The sequence below is a fragment of the Lepidochelys kempii genome, chromosome 2 (assembly GCF_965140285.1).
Source record: "Lepidochelys kempii isolate rLepKem1 chromosome 2, rLepKem1.hap1, whole genome shotgun sequence".
Lineage (NCBI taxonomy): Eukaryota > Metazoa > Chordata > Testudines > Cheloniidae > Lepidochelys > Lepidochelys kempii.
This window is the reverse complement of record NC_136381.1, coordinates 100,368,898-100,384,751: the sequence shown is the minus strand read 5'-3', so window position 1 is coordinate 100,384,751 and position 15,854 is coordinate 100,368,898. Positions and strand designations below refer to the sequence as shown.

Here is a 15,854-nt window from a genome sequence, read left to right as displayed (position 1 = left end):
AGTCTCTCACACAAGGCGGAGAGGGGCCCACACCTCACCACACCAGCCACTGGTGGAGCTGTCACTTCTGTGGTTATGGGGAAGATGACCACACCCTCCCTGTCTAGAAAAGTGCAGCAGTGCCTATGCCCCAGACATACACAGGGCTCCCAGCAAACAGTCACTATCCCAATACCCCTGTGTGCTGAAAACCACAGCTGAGCTCTTAGAATGCTGGCTCTTTGGGGGCAGGGACCTGTTCGGTTTGTTTGTGAGAGTGCATTAGCGAGTGCAGTGCAAATACTGCAGGTCCCCAGGTTTTGAGCTGGTGTTATTGATGAAGGATAACATGCAGTGCTTAAAGTATGTGTGTGTTTGGGGGGAGGGGAGGGTTACATGCAGTGCTTAAAGTGTGTGTGTGTTGGGGAGTGTAACATGCAGTGCTTAAAGTGAGTGTGTGTGTGTGTTTGCGGGGGGGGGGGACATGCAGTGCTTAAAGTGTGCGGGGGGAGGGGGGTCACAAGGGATCACAGACCCAGCGAAACATCACATGAAAACCCAGCCCAGGTCGCGGAGGGCTGCACTTTAAGCACTGGCTGACCAAAGCTGCTATTCCCAGCAGGTGACAGGCTTCCCCACACTTTGTTCACACCACTTTCAGCGGCATACGTGCTCCTGCATTTGTAAGTGGGCACTTGGGTTGCTTTTGCTGTTTCCCCCCTGTGGGTAGTAAACCTCACGGGAACTCAAACAGCATAAAATATCCTTCAATAATCAACTTTTGTCCCCCTTTCACTAGAGACGCTTCATGCAGACGGGCCATCCATCTTCGGGCTGTCTCTTAAAAGTGTCAAGCCGCCACCAGCATTAAAAAGATTCACAGAGCCGCTCTAATTAAGGCTTCAACCCCCCTTTTATTCTTGTGTGTGAAACTTCGGGAGAAAGGGGGTGGGGAGAGAAGCTGCCTGGTAACTCCAGTAGGAGGGTTGGTTGACACAGGAGACAGCAGACAAAAGAGGCGGAACTACGTGGCTTCAATTCAAAAGGAGAGCTCAGTCTTCTTGCAAAAGCATCAGTCCGTACGAGGGCCAGAGTGGGAGTAACTTCCATGCAGTGCAGGGCTCCCATCACAGAGAGCCCAGTTAGGAGCTCGCACCGTGGGGATGACACACGCACGCTGCCGCTGCTGCTCAGCGAGCACGTTGTCATTTGCCAGCCACTGCCCATGGCCAAGGCAGATCGGGCCACTGAGCGAGTAACTCCCGGGGGGTGGGGGGTGGGTATTTGCTTCCTTGCAATGGCTCCAGCGACAGATCCGAACAAGTGGGAGCGAAACTGATCTCCATGGAGCCCCCTCCTGCCTCTGGCTGCTGCACTGGCTGCTGTGTGTGAAGCCGCCCCTGCCAGGACGGACCATGCGGGGCATCCTTGGCTTCAAGAGGCTGAGGCTGAAGATCTGGAGGAGATGCACGCTCCTGTTCTTCCTCTGCTGGGCTGGCTGCTGGCTGCTGGGCAGCACGTTCCTCTTCCTTGTCCACAGGAGCGTCTTCTCCGAGCGCTGCACGGACGAGAAAAGCCACAGGATGCTGGCGAGGCTGGTATGTCCCCACGCGCTTGCAGAGTGAGGCTGGCATGGCAAGTACCAGGTCAGCACGCCACGCTCGGCGCCAGGGCCCTAGGAGGCCACTTTGCTCTCTGATGCCCCTGCACACTGGGTGTGATCCCCCTCCCCCGATCCCCTTTAAGATCCCGTTTACATTTCTCTCTCTCATTCTGGTACAGTCGCTCTCCCTTGCACAGAACGGGCCATACTAACCAGGCGAACTAACCGTAGCCTCATTCCACCCACTGGTGAAAAATAGTCACTGGTGAAAAAGCGTCACTTTAAATAGGAGAAGCCGGGGGAGAATGGAGCCCACGGACGGTGCCTCAGTTCTTGCACTCAGGGGCTTAAAAAGGCAACGCGTAAAACGTCCCGAGTTTTTAATGACTGTTTTTTAAACTCATAGCATTTCCTTGGCATTATTATGTTTTAATGTCTTCATTTTCCTTGATGCAAAATATGGTCCAAGCATCGTTCTTTGCAATACAGAGTATTGGGAACCAATGACTGTCTGATGCAACAATACTAGATCTGTGAACGTGTTAATGGAAAAGGCGAGTACCTCTGGCTGATGGAGTAATCTTACAGTGAAGCTTCACTGTGTATAAGGGAGAGAGCAAAGCAGCTGAAAAAGGGAATTGGGCTGAAAAGCTACCACTTGCAAAGGCTTTACAATGCTGACTGCATTTTACTCCTTCTACTCAGAAGGGTAATGTCAATTCAACAAGACAGAGCACTTAATTGCTTGGACTAAAATATTTCTAAAGCATCTTCTAATGGATTTTAAAAAATAGGGGAGTAAAGGTCTGGGAGTTAAAACATCTGCAGACCATATTCAGCTCTTCTTTGGTACTGGAAAACAGGGTAGTTTAATACTTTAGGTTAGCTGATCCAAGATTCTGCTGTTTGAGATATGTGCAACTATACTTCCGACAGGTTTCAGAGTAGCAGCCGTGTTAGTCTGTATCCGCAAAAATAAAAGGAGGACTTGTGGCACCTTAGAGACTAACAAATTTGAGCATAAGCTTTTGTGAGCTACAGCTCACTTCATCGGATGCATCCCTTCTGAAATATTTTAGAAGGGATCTTCAGCATTCCACATGCATTCAAATATAAGGTGATTTCTACAAGCTTTTTAGGCAGAGATCACATTCGATTCAGAAATCATCTTCAGGTTATGGTCCACCACATTTTTTTCCTGGTAGGGGATATTTAAAAATATTTATTAAAAAAAAAAAAAGCAAGAAAGCATATGAGACTATTCAGCCAAATGTGGTGATCTGAAATTCTGTAGAGAGAAAAGTGGAGCAGTGTGGGTTACAATTAAAAGCCTGGGTCTTTTTTTTTTAAAGGCTTGGGTTAAGTGGAAAAAAATCCAAATGGAAATTAAATAATCTATTTTAGTAGCAAGCAACTGATGATCATACATTTTCCTACGTTCTAGATAAGTAAGGAAGACTTGCCTTAATAATAATAATTAATAGCAGCCTTGCCAACTATTTTAAATGGCAACAGCTACATTCACATTTCCCTCTCAGGCCCTGAGCCCTGAGATTTCAGGGATGAGCCATTTGGACCCTTGTCTCCGCCAGTGTTTCGCCAGACACCAGAGTGGACTTAAGTAACCCTGTAGCAAAGAGGTGTCTGCAGTCCATTGGCTGAACTAGATGGGAGCATTTCCCCAGCTAAGACGTGAAAAAGGATCATCATTGTCCATAAGCAATAGCTCTAATTGAACCAAAAAGGAACAGCTTCCAGGTGGAGCCAGTAGGAACTGAGCTCATCTTCTGTTAGCTGGGAGTTGCTCTGTGTACATGTTCTAAGCACCACACTTGGTTTCACTGTTATAGGAAATGCAATCCAGCTACAGAACACCCCCTTTGTGAGCAGAGATCCTCCTTTCATGAAAACTTACTTTTCCAGGTTTCCATCCCATCCTTTTCCTGAAGCATGGGGCATGTTTGGTGATATGGAAAATATAATATGAGGACAGTGTTTTCAGTGGGCAACAAGATGAAAGTGACCTGTTGTAATCCAATGGGCGAGGATACTTGGTTACATTCCCTTCTATTTTTTAGTGGTGCTTTTTAGTTTCTCTCACAGGGTGAAATTCATACCTGTATAGAGGGCCAGCACAAGAAATGCACAGCACTTCAGTAGGGTGTAGGTGGTGCATATCCTTTAAACATCACCTCAGAGTGTAGGACTTCTTATTACTACTGATCTCCCATTCATTACCTGCATCCTGACCTCCACCATTACCCTGATTAGTCTACATAACTTTCCAGTTGGTTTCTGTGCTCCTTGCAGGACAGTGGCTCTCAAAATTTTTTACTGGTGACCCCTTTTCACATAGCAAGTCTCTGAGTGTGACCCCCCCCTTATAAATTAAAAACACTTTTTAATATATTTAACACCATTATAAATGCTGGAGGCAAAGCGGGGCTTGGGGTGGAGGTTGACAGCTCGCGACTCCACCATGTAATAACCTCGCAACCCCCAGTTTGAGAACCCCTGTTGTAGGACTTCTCTGATTTTTGAGTCTTCCATAAACTTGCTCACAGTAGAATTTACACCAAAGAAACACATGCCAGGAAAGACAGAAGGCTTCAGACCTGATCTACACACAAAGTTGCACTCATGTAAGTATGATTTTAAACCAATTTAGTTAAATTGGTGCAAAACCCTGTGTGGACTCTTTTACACTAATTTAAACCTGGCTTATTGGATTCGCTTGTACGAGTAACTTTGCAGGTGCTAGTTAAACTGATGTAACCAGTTTTAAAGAGATATAAATAAACCCAGTTCATAGAAGAGGTTGAACTTTTTAAACTAAAATAGTTTATGTTACTAATTTAAGTTAAACAGCTGCAAATTCTGTATGTGGACAAGCCCTCTAAAATTGCAGAGAGGTACTTGGCATTTTTTGGTTTGTTTGAGATGGTTTTAGTTTAATTGTGCAAAAAAGCCTCTGGAAACCCTGATTCCTGGAGCTGATCTACAATTAGCAGGAAATGTCACTGCTTGAAGTCTGACATGTATTTCAGCACTGTGACATTAGCAGCTCCCCAGTTCACTAGTGACTTGTGGACCATGGTTTAAGAAACCCTGTGAAAGCTCAATAAAGAAGAATCAAATTGAAGAATGCATGACTGGCAGATGTTAGGTTAATAGGCACAGATCAACCAATTCAGTTGGATAGAAAGAACAGACTTAAGAGCTATTCCTTGCCCATTACAGGATGGATTCATGTCCCATGTTTGGGGGTTGTAGATGTGGCTGTATATTTTGCAAGGTCACTTTCTTATGAAATACCAGTAAGAATGATACAGCAAATACAACAGATACTGGAAAGCATACTATGTTTTTCCATGTTTCACTGCTGGTTTTCCAGGTGTGGGCTCTTCTAGACCTCCACTGGATCCATGCATGAGACTCTTGTGGATGCATGGAGCCCTGCTGAGTCAATGGGGCTCCAGGCAGGATGCATGGATTTGATTGCAGGACTGGGGCCTATAGTTTCCTAATAGTAGCAGTGCACATGTTAGGCTGTGATCTTCTCATTCAGGAAGCAAAGCTCTTTAATCAGCTAATACTAAGGCTCCTTAAAAAAAAAAAGGACTTTGGTGTGTTACCCTCTTTCTAGGAGTTGTTTAAAGGTAAGGTCACAGATTGTAGGAATTATTAAACTACTCCAGCAGAGAAAAAGTAAGTTTCTTACTTGTAAGAGAGAATGACGACTTATTAGATACCTCAAAAATGAGACCAAAATTTCAAAATTGCACATGTACTTCTGGAGTCACCAAAGTTAGGTGCACGTGGACTGCAATGTGTGTGTCCATCCTGATTTGCATGCACATACAGTATGGGAAGACACAAAATCAGGGCATACACATGCACACAGAGTTGGTGTACCTGGTTCTTCTTTCTGGCATCTATCAATGCAACATTCTCTTTAGGCTGTGAGAGCACAAGTGATACCTGTCATACCTGTCCTTCTAATGTCACAAGAATCACTGGCTACTATGTAGTACGATAACCAGTTCATCACCTCTTCATTCACCCCTTGCACCATTATTGGATTTAAGATTCCATCCTGCCCCTCATGCCCAAAGGCCCCAGTGGACAATGTTACCAGTTCACAGTTATTCCCCGTGCTAACTGGGGAATGTTTACACAAGAAAAACAAAATATCAATTTTAGTGAGTGTTTAAAAAAAGATATTTTTATATTTAACTTTCAACCTTGTCTAGCATCAGAGCATATTCCCTTGGTGCACACCTCAGATACTATTTTAAGAAAATAACAGCACTTGAATGTTATCGTCATGTTTCCTCTACACAGAACAAATAGTAAGAAGTTAGGCTGGGGTCAGGCAGTCTTTACAACTATTAAACAGTTGGAAGTGTCAACTTACTTGTTTAAACAAAAGTTCAAATGCCAGAAAGCAATGAGGGCAGCCAATGTTATCAAGCCACCTCCCAGCTGTTTGGCTTCCTTCATCAACACAAACTATTCTCCCTCCACCCCACATCTGGGATCATCTTGTCCACTGATCCACCCCAACTGTCTCTGCAGCTGCACTTCTGGAAGTTCTGAATGGACACAGAAGTATGTAAGCTGCCTACATGTCTACAAGTGGAGGAATGGAAGCAATTATGGGGGGGGGAAATATTATTTTAGTTCTTTCATGCATTTGTAATGACCATACAACTATCAAGTAGCAATTTCCTTGGGTTTTTAAAATCCAGATTACCCAAAGTGCATTAAAATTAACTAAGGATATCTGATATGTACGTCCATACATTTTAAAGCATGTCAGTCTGCCAGACAGACCTTAACTGAAGAAGCCTTTCTGGCTTACAGAATGAATAATATATTTATATTTATATATTATAAAAAGCCTGCATATTCTGGGCTCCATAGATTGTATCTGCTGCAGTCATCTATATTATATTATTGCGGGAGTAACTCAGTCTACAAATAGTCCCATTGACTTTGATGGGATTTCACATGGAATAAGGTCTTCACATGAAATGTACAGTAAAAGAGACAGAGCAATATAATGGGCTGTAAAAGCCCCAGATCCAGCTGAAGGAGAATTCCCCCAGTGCAGGAACTGAGGATGGCAGCCACAGACCATCTTCTGAGTAGTCCAGTCCCTCATGAGCCCTGAAGCAGAGGTTATTTGGGAATGTGGCTGGGCTGGGAGGGGCAGATTGGGGGTGGGGCAGAGGCACATAGTGCTGTGGAGATTCTGGGCAGTGCTGCCACCCATAAGGAGATGAGGACAGACTGCCATAACTCAGACAGGGCTGTGTAAATTATCCTGGGGTGTCAACAAAGGTATCAAAATCTGACCCATAGACAATAGAGATGGCAAACACCTAGTGTAGGTCATCTGTGCTAGCCCTTTACCTGGCCAGAGGAAAAAAAACAGTCCCTCTACTGTCATAAGAATCACTTCTTTAAAGTGATCTCCACGCACGTTTGAAAAATCACAGCCTTACCCGAGAGTCTAAATATGATGTTTGTCACACTGTAACAGCGATGACCCTTTCTCCCTGAAATGCTCCTTGACTATATTCTTCTGCTGTGAACTGTTTTCTTCCTTTGCTCTAGTGTCTTGACTACAGAAAAGGAGCATTGACTGGTGACCTTTGTGAAGACTTGTGTGTGGCACAGAAGCTGGTGTACAAGCAATGCCTTTACTACGACAGAGGTAAGAAGGTCATCCGGGCGGACTGGAAAGGCCAGCCAGTCATCTTGAAATCCAAAAAGGAAATCTTCTCTAGCTACCAGAGCCTCAGATTGCTTGATGAAGTGGAAACACAGGATGTTCCTGAGACAGAACTTCTGCTGATGGTAGCTTTGGAGGTCAAAAATGTCCTGGGTCTGGAATTATCTAACAACACAATGGGACCCTTATGGACTAGGAGGAGAGGTCTGCATTGGAAAGCACAAGTGGCCAGCATGTGGTCCTTACTCCAGCAGGAAGAATATATCTACTTCAGTCTACTGCAGGACGTCAGCAAACATGTCCTACGGGTCATCGGCTCCTGTGGCCACTTCTATGCTGTGGAGTATCTCACAGCCGGACATGCCCGGCACAAAACTATTTTTCCCTTGGAGGATGCAGTTGGTCCCTCCTTCACTGGCACTAAAAGCAAGGTGAAGGCAATAACGGACATTGCACTCAGCTTCCTAGATATGGTGAATCATTTTGATAATGATTTCTCTCACCGGCTTCACCTGTGCGATATCAAACCAGAGAATTTTGCTATCCGAAATGATCTCACGGTAAGTTAGTACTTCGGTTGTGTACTCACAGTTTAAGATCCAGTTCTGAGCTGAAAAGAGCGTATGAAAAAAATGCCACCCCTTGTCAGAGCTTCTTCCTGAGTGCATTGAGAATCTAGTCACTTATTTTAGTGCTAAAAAGCTACTTTTTTGTTACTTTTTCCTGCAAACCTCAAACTGGCAAAAAGAGAGAGTTGAGTTCTGTTCTTTTTTTGTGCATTATGAAAAGAACTGTTTACTTAATTGTAATTAGTTACACCTGTGCAACCCCACTGACGGCAACAGGATTCCTCAGGTGTTACTGTGGACACCACTTGAAAGCAGTGACTTTGCAGAGCTGTCACAGGGAACAGAATCAGTCCCAGAGAAACTACTGCTGGGGGTGATGCTCAGGAAGGCAAGAACTCAGTTTGAATTTCAAGAAAAGGCTTGAGTTTGCAGGACTGAGAGTTAGAGAAAAACATCCTTTGTGCTTTTGCCCTGAGCACATTAGATCTGGAAATAATTGAAAAGCAATAGATCTGGAACCGCATGACGCCATTCTTGCAGAGTCACCTTTCAACTTTTTAGCATAGAGCTGTTCTTTAAGATTGAAGGATTCTATATGTTTAGAATGTAGTGGTATTGTTAACCCCATTTCTGTACATATTTTGCATTCATTCTGCAGGCAGAAATTCAATTGATTTCAGTGGAAATTGTGTGCATACTCTCAAGACACTGTATATACATAATGACAGGTTTCAGAGTAGCAGCCGTGTTAGCCTGTATTCGCAAAAAGAACAGGAGTACTTGTGGCACCTTAGAGACTAACAAATTTATTTGAGCATAAGCTTTCGTGAGCTACAACTCACTTCATCGGATGCATCCGATGCACAAGTACTCTTGTTCTTTTTGTATATACATAGTGTGTTCAAATCATGCATGCAGTTAGTGAGATCAATGGAATTTCTGCACTCATAATAAATGTAGAATACTTACAGAAATATGACTGCTAATATCAATACTTACCAAGCATCCATTTAACACTTACATCTTCAAACTGCTGTACAAATATTACCTAAGCCTATAGCTGTTGAAAGCAATTTGAGTGCTTTCCCCTCACCCTTCAATTAGCGTTTATTGTTTATTCAGGTGCCATATGGGAGTTGAGTAGGGAATGGTTGGAGAATTTCAGAGAGAAGCTAAAAATATCTCATCATTTCAGCAGAGGAAGACACAACAGAGATTCCTCAGGATAGGTTTTGCCTACCATCTTTTCAGTCAGATGCAGCATGAATGCTACACAGTGCTATAATTGGACCTGACTGAGCATACATGGTCAGTTTTGATATCTGCTCAGGGGACAAGAGATTTCACCAAGGATGAGTGAAAGAATATTGAGAACTTTTAATTACAAGACCTTTTAGTGGGAGATGGTTCTCTCTGATTCATTCCTACCTTCTAGGTGTCCACAATACCAGGACTCTCCCTCTGGATGAGGAGAGTTGGACATGGCTCTTTCTGGAGCCTGGCAATGTCAATCGGTATTGTTTAGTGGAATTATCTAAAAGGTAACATTGTAAGAAAGCGAGGGTAGCTTGATGCCACCTTTGCACTCCCTTTCTGAGCTATCCCAGGATTCAAGATCCAGCCCATTAAGTGGAGGGACTTGTCAATGTTTAAATTGTAAATCAGAAAAAGGTTTTGGGTCTGCACTTGTAAGTTTTTACTAATGAGATTATCTGTTACACAAGCGATCTCAACAAAACCAATGTCTTTTTTGTGAGAGTAATGACAACTCCCAGGAGTAAGGGGTTGGATAAGCTAATCTTAGATATCCTTTTATGTTCTAATTATTCTCTGCATATTATAAGCAAATTTTGCTTATAGGTTAGACAAACCCCTGTCAGAGATGGTCTAGATAATACTTAGTCCTGCCATGAGTGCAGGGGACTGGACTAAATGACCTCTCGAAGTCTCTTCTATTCCTATGAGTCTATGATTCATTTTTTATCTTGTCGTTTGTTGCATTTTACGATAGAATAAAAATAATATTAAAAAGAAGACTAGAAGAGCGCTCCTCCATCCCCATCCAACCTAAAACAAATGATGCTGCTAGTGTACAGAAAAACACATCTGGGATAACACCGTCCTGCCTCTGGATTCATTTCCAAAATAACCAGCTAGATCCTCAGTGCTCACTCCCTCCTCCTTATGCTGCTCCTCCAATGCATAGTGGCTGGAAAGCTGCACTAATAGAGTAGCTAGGGAAATTCTCAGCTGGCACAGAGATGGTGAAGCCAACTCTTTGCCACCCCATTGGTATAGTGGACATGTTGTGGGGGGATGGAAGGGGGAATGGAGCATGTTGCAGTCTGTGACAGGTTTCAATCGGTCCACCGAGCCCCTAGGGGCAATGGAGAGCTAGGGTCCCACGGGCAAGCCTTAGTCACACCTTTTGGGTGCTGGGGAATTAGCGGAAAAGGTGTGCCGGCACGAGTCCGCAGCGCGCCCCTCAAGCCCCAGGGCGGGCCGGCACGGGTTTGTAGTGTGCAATTCTGCTACCCAAGGCAGGTTGGCTGGGGTAGGGGAACGCAGGCCCACCCAACTCCACTGCGTTCCAGCCCAGGGCCCTGACAGTGGCAGGAGGCAAAGGTCCCGCTGCTGGGTCAGCGGGGGGCCATCCACGCCCGCTGACCAAATACACCCACCCCACGGTGCAGTTCTGCCCCTGGGCTACTTCCTACCCAGTCTCTCAAGTGGGCCTCTCCGGTCCCTCCAGCTCGTCCGGGTATTTAGCCACTGGGAGCTCCAGCTCCCCCTCTGTGTCGGGCTCACGCTGGCCCGGGCTAGAGCCTGGCCCCTCCAGGTCCTCAGCGGCTGGCAGTCCTGGTCGCCACAAGCCTTCCTCCCAGTCAGGTTCCTCATGGCCCAGGGCCTCCTCTGGGTCGGCAGCAGGGTCTGGAGGGAGCAGCCTGTGTCTGTCTCCCTCCCTGGTGCTTCTCTCACTGGGCAAAGGGCCCCGCCCTTTGTACTTCCTGTCCCAGCCCTCCCCTTCCAGGGATTGGCGTAAGCTTGGTCTGGCCGTGCCCACTCAGGCTGAGAGGGTGGCTCTTTACCCTCTGGTTTGGAGGGAAGCCAACCTGGCTCCCTACATAGTCCCATGATGCTTGCCACCATACCAGCACCTGGGAGGCCACTACAAGCCAGCATAGGTTACAGCAGCTCTGAGGCAGCTTTAATTTATGCCAGGGTACAAACTAGCTCCTGACTGCCCTCAGGACCAGGAGGGCCATTGCCTTGGGTCCTACATCAAGCACAGTTTGGCCAGACATGAGGATCTGGTCCACTTCACATGTGAACAGCAATAACAACATTTTTCCAATAGAATTTAAGAGTGAAACTACAAGGCACTACCGACTCTAAGAAAGTCGACATATTTCTGATATTTACCTGCATGAACTTGTGAAATTCCCCAGGGTACATCACTCTTATCAAGCTTTCCAAGAAACTTAAAGATACCTGGAGTTAAAAGGTGTGTTTACTTTCTTCAAGATCTGAGCTCCCCTCATGGGAAAAAAATTGCAAAAATTAGATCCTATCCTTGACTTTGTTTTGGAAAGTCCATTTGGCCTTTTGCCAGGTGCATACATCTGAAATTCCTGGGGTCATTCCAGCTGTCATTCAACCATACATTTCAGCTCTGCTGCTATTTGGGAGGCTTAGTTCTATAATTAAAGCTCTCCGCAGAGTAATTGCAAATAGCTGTGCTTTGTCCGTTTTCCAAACATTTCCATCTATACCAAATTACTTCATCTGAAACAGGTGGGCTTCTCTGAGTGAAGGTTTACATTGTTAGATATTAAGGTTGAATGTAACTCACAGCGTTCACAGCACTGAGGTGAGACTGTTCTCACTTCATTGACCGCACTGTCCGTGCCATAGCAAGCAGTTGTCATCACATAGATGGCTTTCCTTCTCCCCTTCTTTATTTTTGTAGTTTTTAAGTAAAAGGGGCTATATTGACAATCCTGGAAACTAAAATCTTCTACCCACTTGACAGTTATGAATCAAACACCTGCAGAAGCTGTGTGGTCCTTTTTGCATTGCCCGTCCAATATTTCTTAAGCCTGAACTGGAGCAACAAACCTGCATAGCAGTGGTTCTCAACCAGGGGTCCGGGGGGGCCACGAGCAGGTTTCAGGGGGGCCACCAAGCAGGGCTGGCATTAGACTTGATGGGCCCAGGACAGAAAGCTGAAGCCCCACTGCAAGGGGCTGAAGCCCGGGGCCCCGAGCCCTGCCACCCGGGGCTGAAGCTGAATCCTGAGTAACTTAGCTTTGCGGGGGCCCTGTTGCATGGGTCACTGGGCAATTGCCATGCTTGCTACCCCAAATTCTGACTCTGGCTTTTATATACAGAAAAACAGTTGTTCTGGCACAGGTGGGCCTTGGAGATTTTAAAGCATATTCGGAGCAGGGGTGTGGGGGTGGGTAGGGAGGTCCTCAGAAAGAAAAAGATTGAGTCAGATGATAGCTTAATCTTCACATCCATTTAGTCTTTATTCTCTCTGCTGACCATCAACCAGCTGTGAAATACTGATAGATATATTTCTAGATAAGCAGAGGGAGAACCATGAATGTCACTTGATTACATGAATGCCTGTTGAAGGAGCAGACATCCCCTGTATATCACAGAGCTCCCCTCTGCAAATAGCACATAGAGCTTGGAGTGACACTGGTTATCATTACTGCAACTACTGTTAGTTAAGTGAAGTTGGGCCCACTGTTAGTTAAGTGAAGTCGGGAGCTGCTTCCAGCCACAGGGGAGGCCGGGGGGAGAAGGGATGACCTGGCCCGTGTCTTTGCAGAGCTAATCTCTTCTCCCACTCTCATGTGGCTGGAAGCAGCTTGTCCCTTCCTACCTGCACAGTGTTGAAAAGCAGCTAACACCTCCAGGCTGCTGCTGGCCACTGACATAACCCGGTCACCTCCTGTCCCCAGGCTACAGCATGGGCAGGAAGGGGTTAAGCACTCAGCATGCATTGTGCACCAGGGCCCAGGGAACCTGACTGCAGGGGCTTCAGTGAACCATGAGAGATGTGGCTCAGCAGGGGAGGGTGCCTAGGGGACAGAGCAGCCCCGCATACCCTGGGGGCAGGATGCAGGTCGGGATGTGTGTGCCCCAGGGGCTGCTGTGGAGCCTCCAGGTTCTGGGTGTGAACAGGCTGGAAATCACTCCCCCCTGCCACTACTCCAGAGCTTAGCTGAGGGGCATAAAGGCTTCCCCGTGCCAACGCTGTGCAGGGCTTTGGCATAGGCAGGGCTTGGTTCCTCCTGGCCTGCTCTCAGTAGGGACTGGTTCTCCGCGCAGTACTGGGAGCAGGACGTGCCCTTCCCGAGGAGGGCGGGAGGGAGCATATGGAGTAGCAGCGGGGTTGGAGGGGATTTTGAAGGGACAAAGCAGGGAGAGAACTGCGAGAGGGGGAGCATGTAAAGGGCCGATGGGTGGGCAGCAGAGACGACACATAATCGGCTGCCATCTGGCGCCTGCCCACATTCACCAGCCACTGCAGCTTGCTGCCTTGCTGCGTGCAGCCAATGCTGGCCGGAAATGGGATGGGGCCCTGCTGGCCAAGAGCTGGGATGCAGCGGGGACTGTGTTGACAGACTAGTGGGGGAGTGGCTGACTTGTGCACTGCATTTTCACCCCTCCACCAGCCTTGCACACCCATCTCCATCATCGGCAACTGGACCCTCCCACTCACCGCTGGTGGATGGGCGGCTGGCGAGAAGGGATCCAGCCAGAAGCAGGAGTGGACCCACCAGTACTGATGGTGGCGGGGAGGAGACAGAAAATATGGGACAATTTGCCCGTTTTTAAGAAAAAGTCGGGACACTTGCAGGAGGGTTTAAATACAGGACTGTCCCTTTAAAAATGGGACATCTGGTCACCCTATCCTGAAAGTTACATCCTTCAGTGCATGTGTCACTTTTGATGTGTTTGTTTGATCACAGGTGGTTGCCATTGATGTGGATATGGCCTTTTTTGAACCTAAAATGAGGGATATCCTTGAACAGAATTGCACAGGAGATGAAGACTGTAATTTTTTCGATTGCTTTTCAAAGTGTGACCTGAGAATCAAAAGGTGTGGGGCAGAGAGGGCCAACAACAACCTGCAAGTGAGTAGCTAGAGATTTATTATGTGTACATTTTCTTTTTAAAAAGACCAGTCAGAGGCAGCTAAAGAATAAAACATATGGCATGAACTAGAGCTGGGTGAGGTCTAGACAAGTATGTTTGATGTACATTCATCAAACTCAGTTTTCAAAAATGGCTGCCTAAATTACATGTGTAAATTCATCTCTGTGCATGCAAGCTGGCCCTAACATTCATCGTTCCCTTTCTGCATGTGTAATGTCTATCTGCATGTAAAAATATGTGGGATTTATGAGCCCAGATATCTACAGATCTAAGCTTTGCTCAGCTCTAGTTGGGAGAGGGAGGCCACAGGGCTCCAGCTTCTTGATTCAAGGGCAGCTGGCCCTGGAGCAAGGCATCCTGCTCTAACTTACCCTGCTGACAATGCCAGCAGAGGATCAGGGTAGCAGAGCTCACCTGTGCTACATTCCTCCTGCCTGTTTTTCCCTTGTTGTGCTTGGGATGCAGAAGTGGTGAAGTAACAGGGGGAATTCTTCACTGGGAACTCTGGTTTGTTCAGGCCACTGCTGTACACAGCAGAACAAAGCAGCCTTGGAGAATCTGGGCCTTGGTCTCCACTTTAGGCAGCCTTTTCTGAAAACTGGGCTGACTGTGAGCAGAGAAAAATTATTTATCTTCACAGTTTGTTTTGAAAGATAAGAGGAAGTATGATGGGAGCTACAGCATGTAGTGGTCTTGTACATTGTCAGTGCCCAATCTCTAATAATAACAGAGGCAAAACGGTAATACAAGACACCAATAAAGGCAGTCCCTGAACTGTGGAGTTTAGCAGTCCCTGTTCAGTTTGCTATTAGGTCACAAGTGAAATGAGTTAGGTGTCCTCCACCTGATACTTAGTGAGCATTTGTCCATATCTTACATCACAAGTCTACCAAATACAGCTCAGCTACACAGGGAGGCCCATGCTGGTAATGGATAGGTATGGTCAAGGAGGGTTGAGTAGAATGGCCAGGGACAGCTTGTAGAGTGCCTCATGCACTATGCTTTGCTCTTATCAGTGTTAGAGGCATTTTGGACTCAATAGTGGAAGCAATAGCTTGTACAGTTTACAGTTACCAACGGGCAGAATTGTCTTATTTGCAGCTCCAGAAAGTCAATCTGCTCTTTTACCTTTTCACAGGTCATCTGTGACAAAATATTCCGTCACTGGTTTTCTCCAAATCTCAGTGGACCCACAATTTCCTTCCCTCTGCAGTTGCAATTGCAAAAGGCTGTTCATGAATGTGCCAAACCAGGGCCCAAGGACTTGACACAACACCAGCAAACATCTCTGCATTCTCTGTCTGAGTTATACCATTTGCTGCAAGCCAGTCAAAGAGAACTTCAAAAAGCAACCTTGTGAAACTCACTGGTAACAATGATATATAATAATCATCATTGCCAGCAGTCTCTCTCTCTCTCCCACACACACCCATCCATTGTATTAATTTTTACAGTGTATAGATTTTTTTTTTACTATGAAAATGAAACTCATGATTGAAGATGCAGTGAATGTTATTAATTTGAAGTGTGAAATTGTTTTACATTATATGGACATTATTCTTGCTTGGTTTTTTGAAGTCACATTGGTCCTCCACAGTGACAGTCTGTCATTGGTTGCCCATAGAGTTGTGGTCTCCTGCTAAAATAGCATCCAGCTGAGAGCTGATCCCAGGGTGATGAGATATTTATCTGTGGATAGTGCTTAGAAAATGAAAAGTGTAAATGCTTAGCAGAACTAATATTAATTTAAAAGAGAGGCATGAGGTGTCCTTATATTTCACCAGAGAGT

General features: G+C 45.9%; 1 protein-coding gene across 1 annotated transcript; it reads left to right on the top strand.

Moving 5' to 3' along the window:
• Positions 1–1,266: 1,266 nt before the first annotated feature.
• On the top strand, positions 1,267–15,566 carry DIPK1C (divergent protein kinase domain 1C). The gene is made up of 4 exons (XM_073329436.1): positions 1,267–1,577; positions 7,205–7,882; positions 13,879–14,043; positions 15,204–15,566. The coding sequence occupies exons 1-4, from the start codon at positions 1,395–1,397 to the stop codon at positions 15,423–15,425; spliced, it is 1,248 nt and encodes a 415-aa protein (XP_073185537.1). The 5' UTR covers positions 1,267–1,394; the 3' UTR covers positions 15,426–15,566.
• Positions 15,567–15,854: the final 288 nt, after the last annotated feature.

Excerpts from the sequence above, each read along its gene's own strand:
- DIPK1C (XM_073329436.1), top strand. The coding sequence starts at position 1,395 with ATGCGGGGCATCCTTGGCTTCAAGAGGCTGAGGCTGAAGATCTGGAGG. Across the intron at positions 1,578-7,204 it reads ACAGGATGCTGGCGAGGCTG|TGTCTTGACTACAGAAAAGG; the intron begins GTATGTCCCCAC and ends CCTTTGCTCTAG. Across the intron at positions 7,883-13,878 it reads CTATCCGAAATGATCTCACG|GTGGTTGCCATTGATGTGGA; the intron begins GTAAGTTAGTAC and ends GTTTGATCACAG.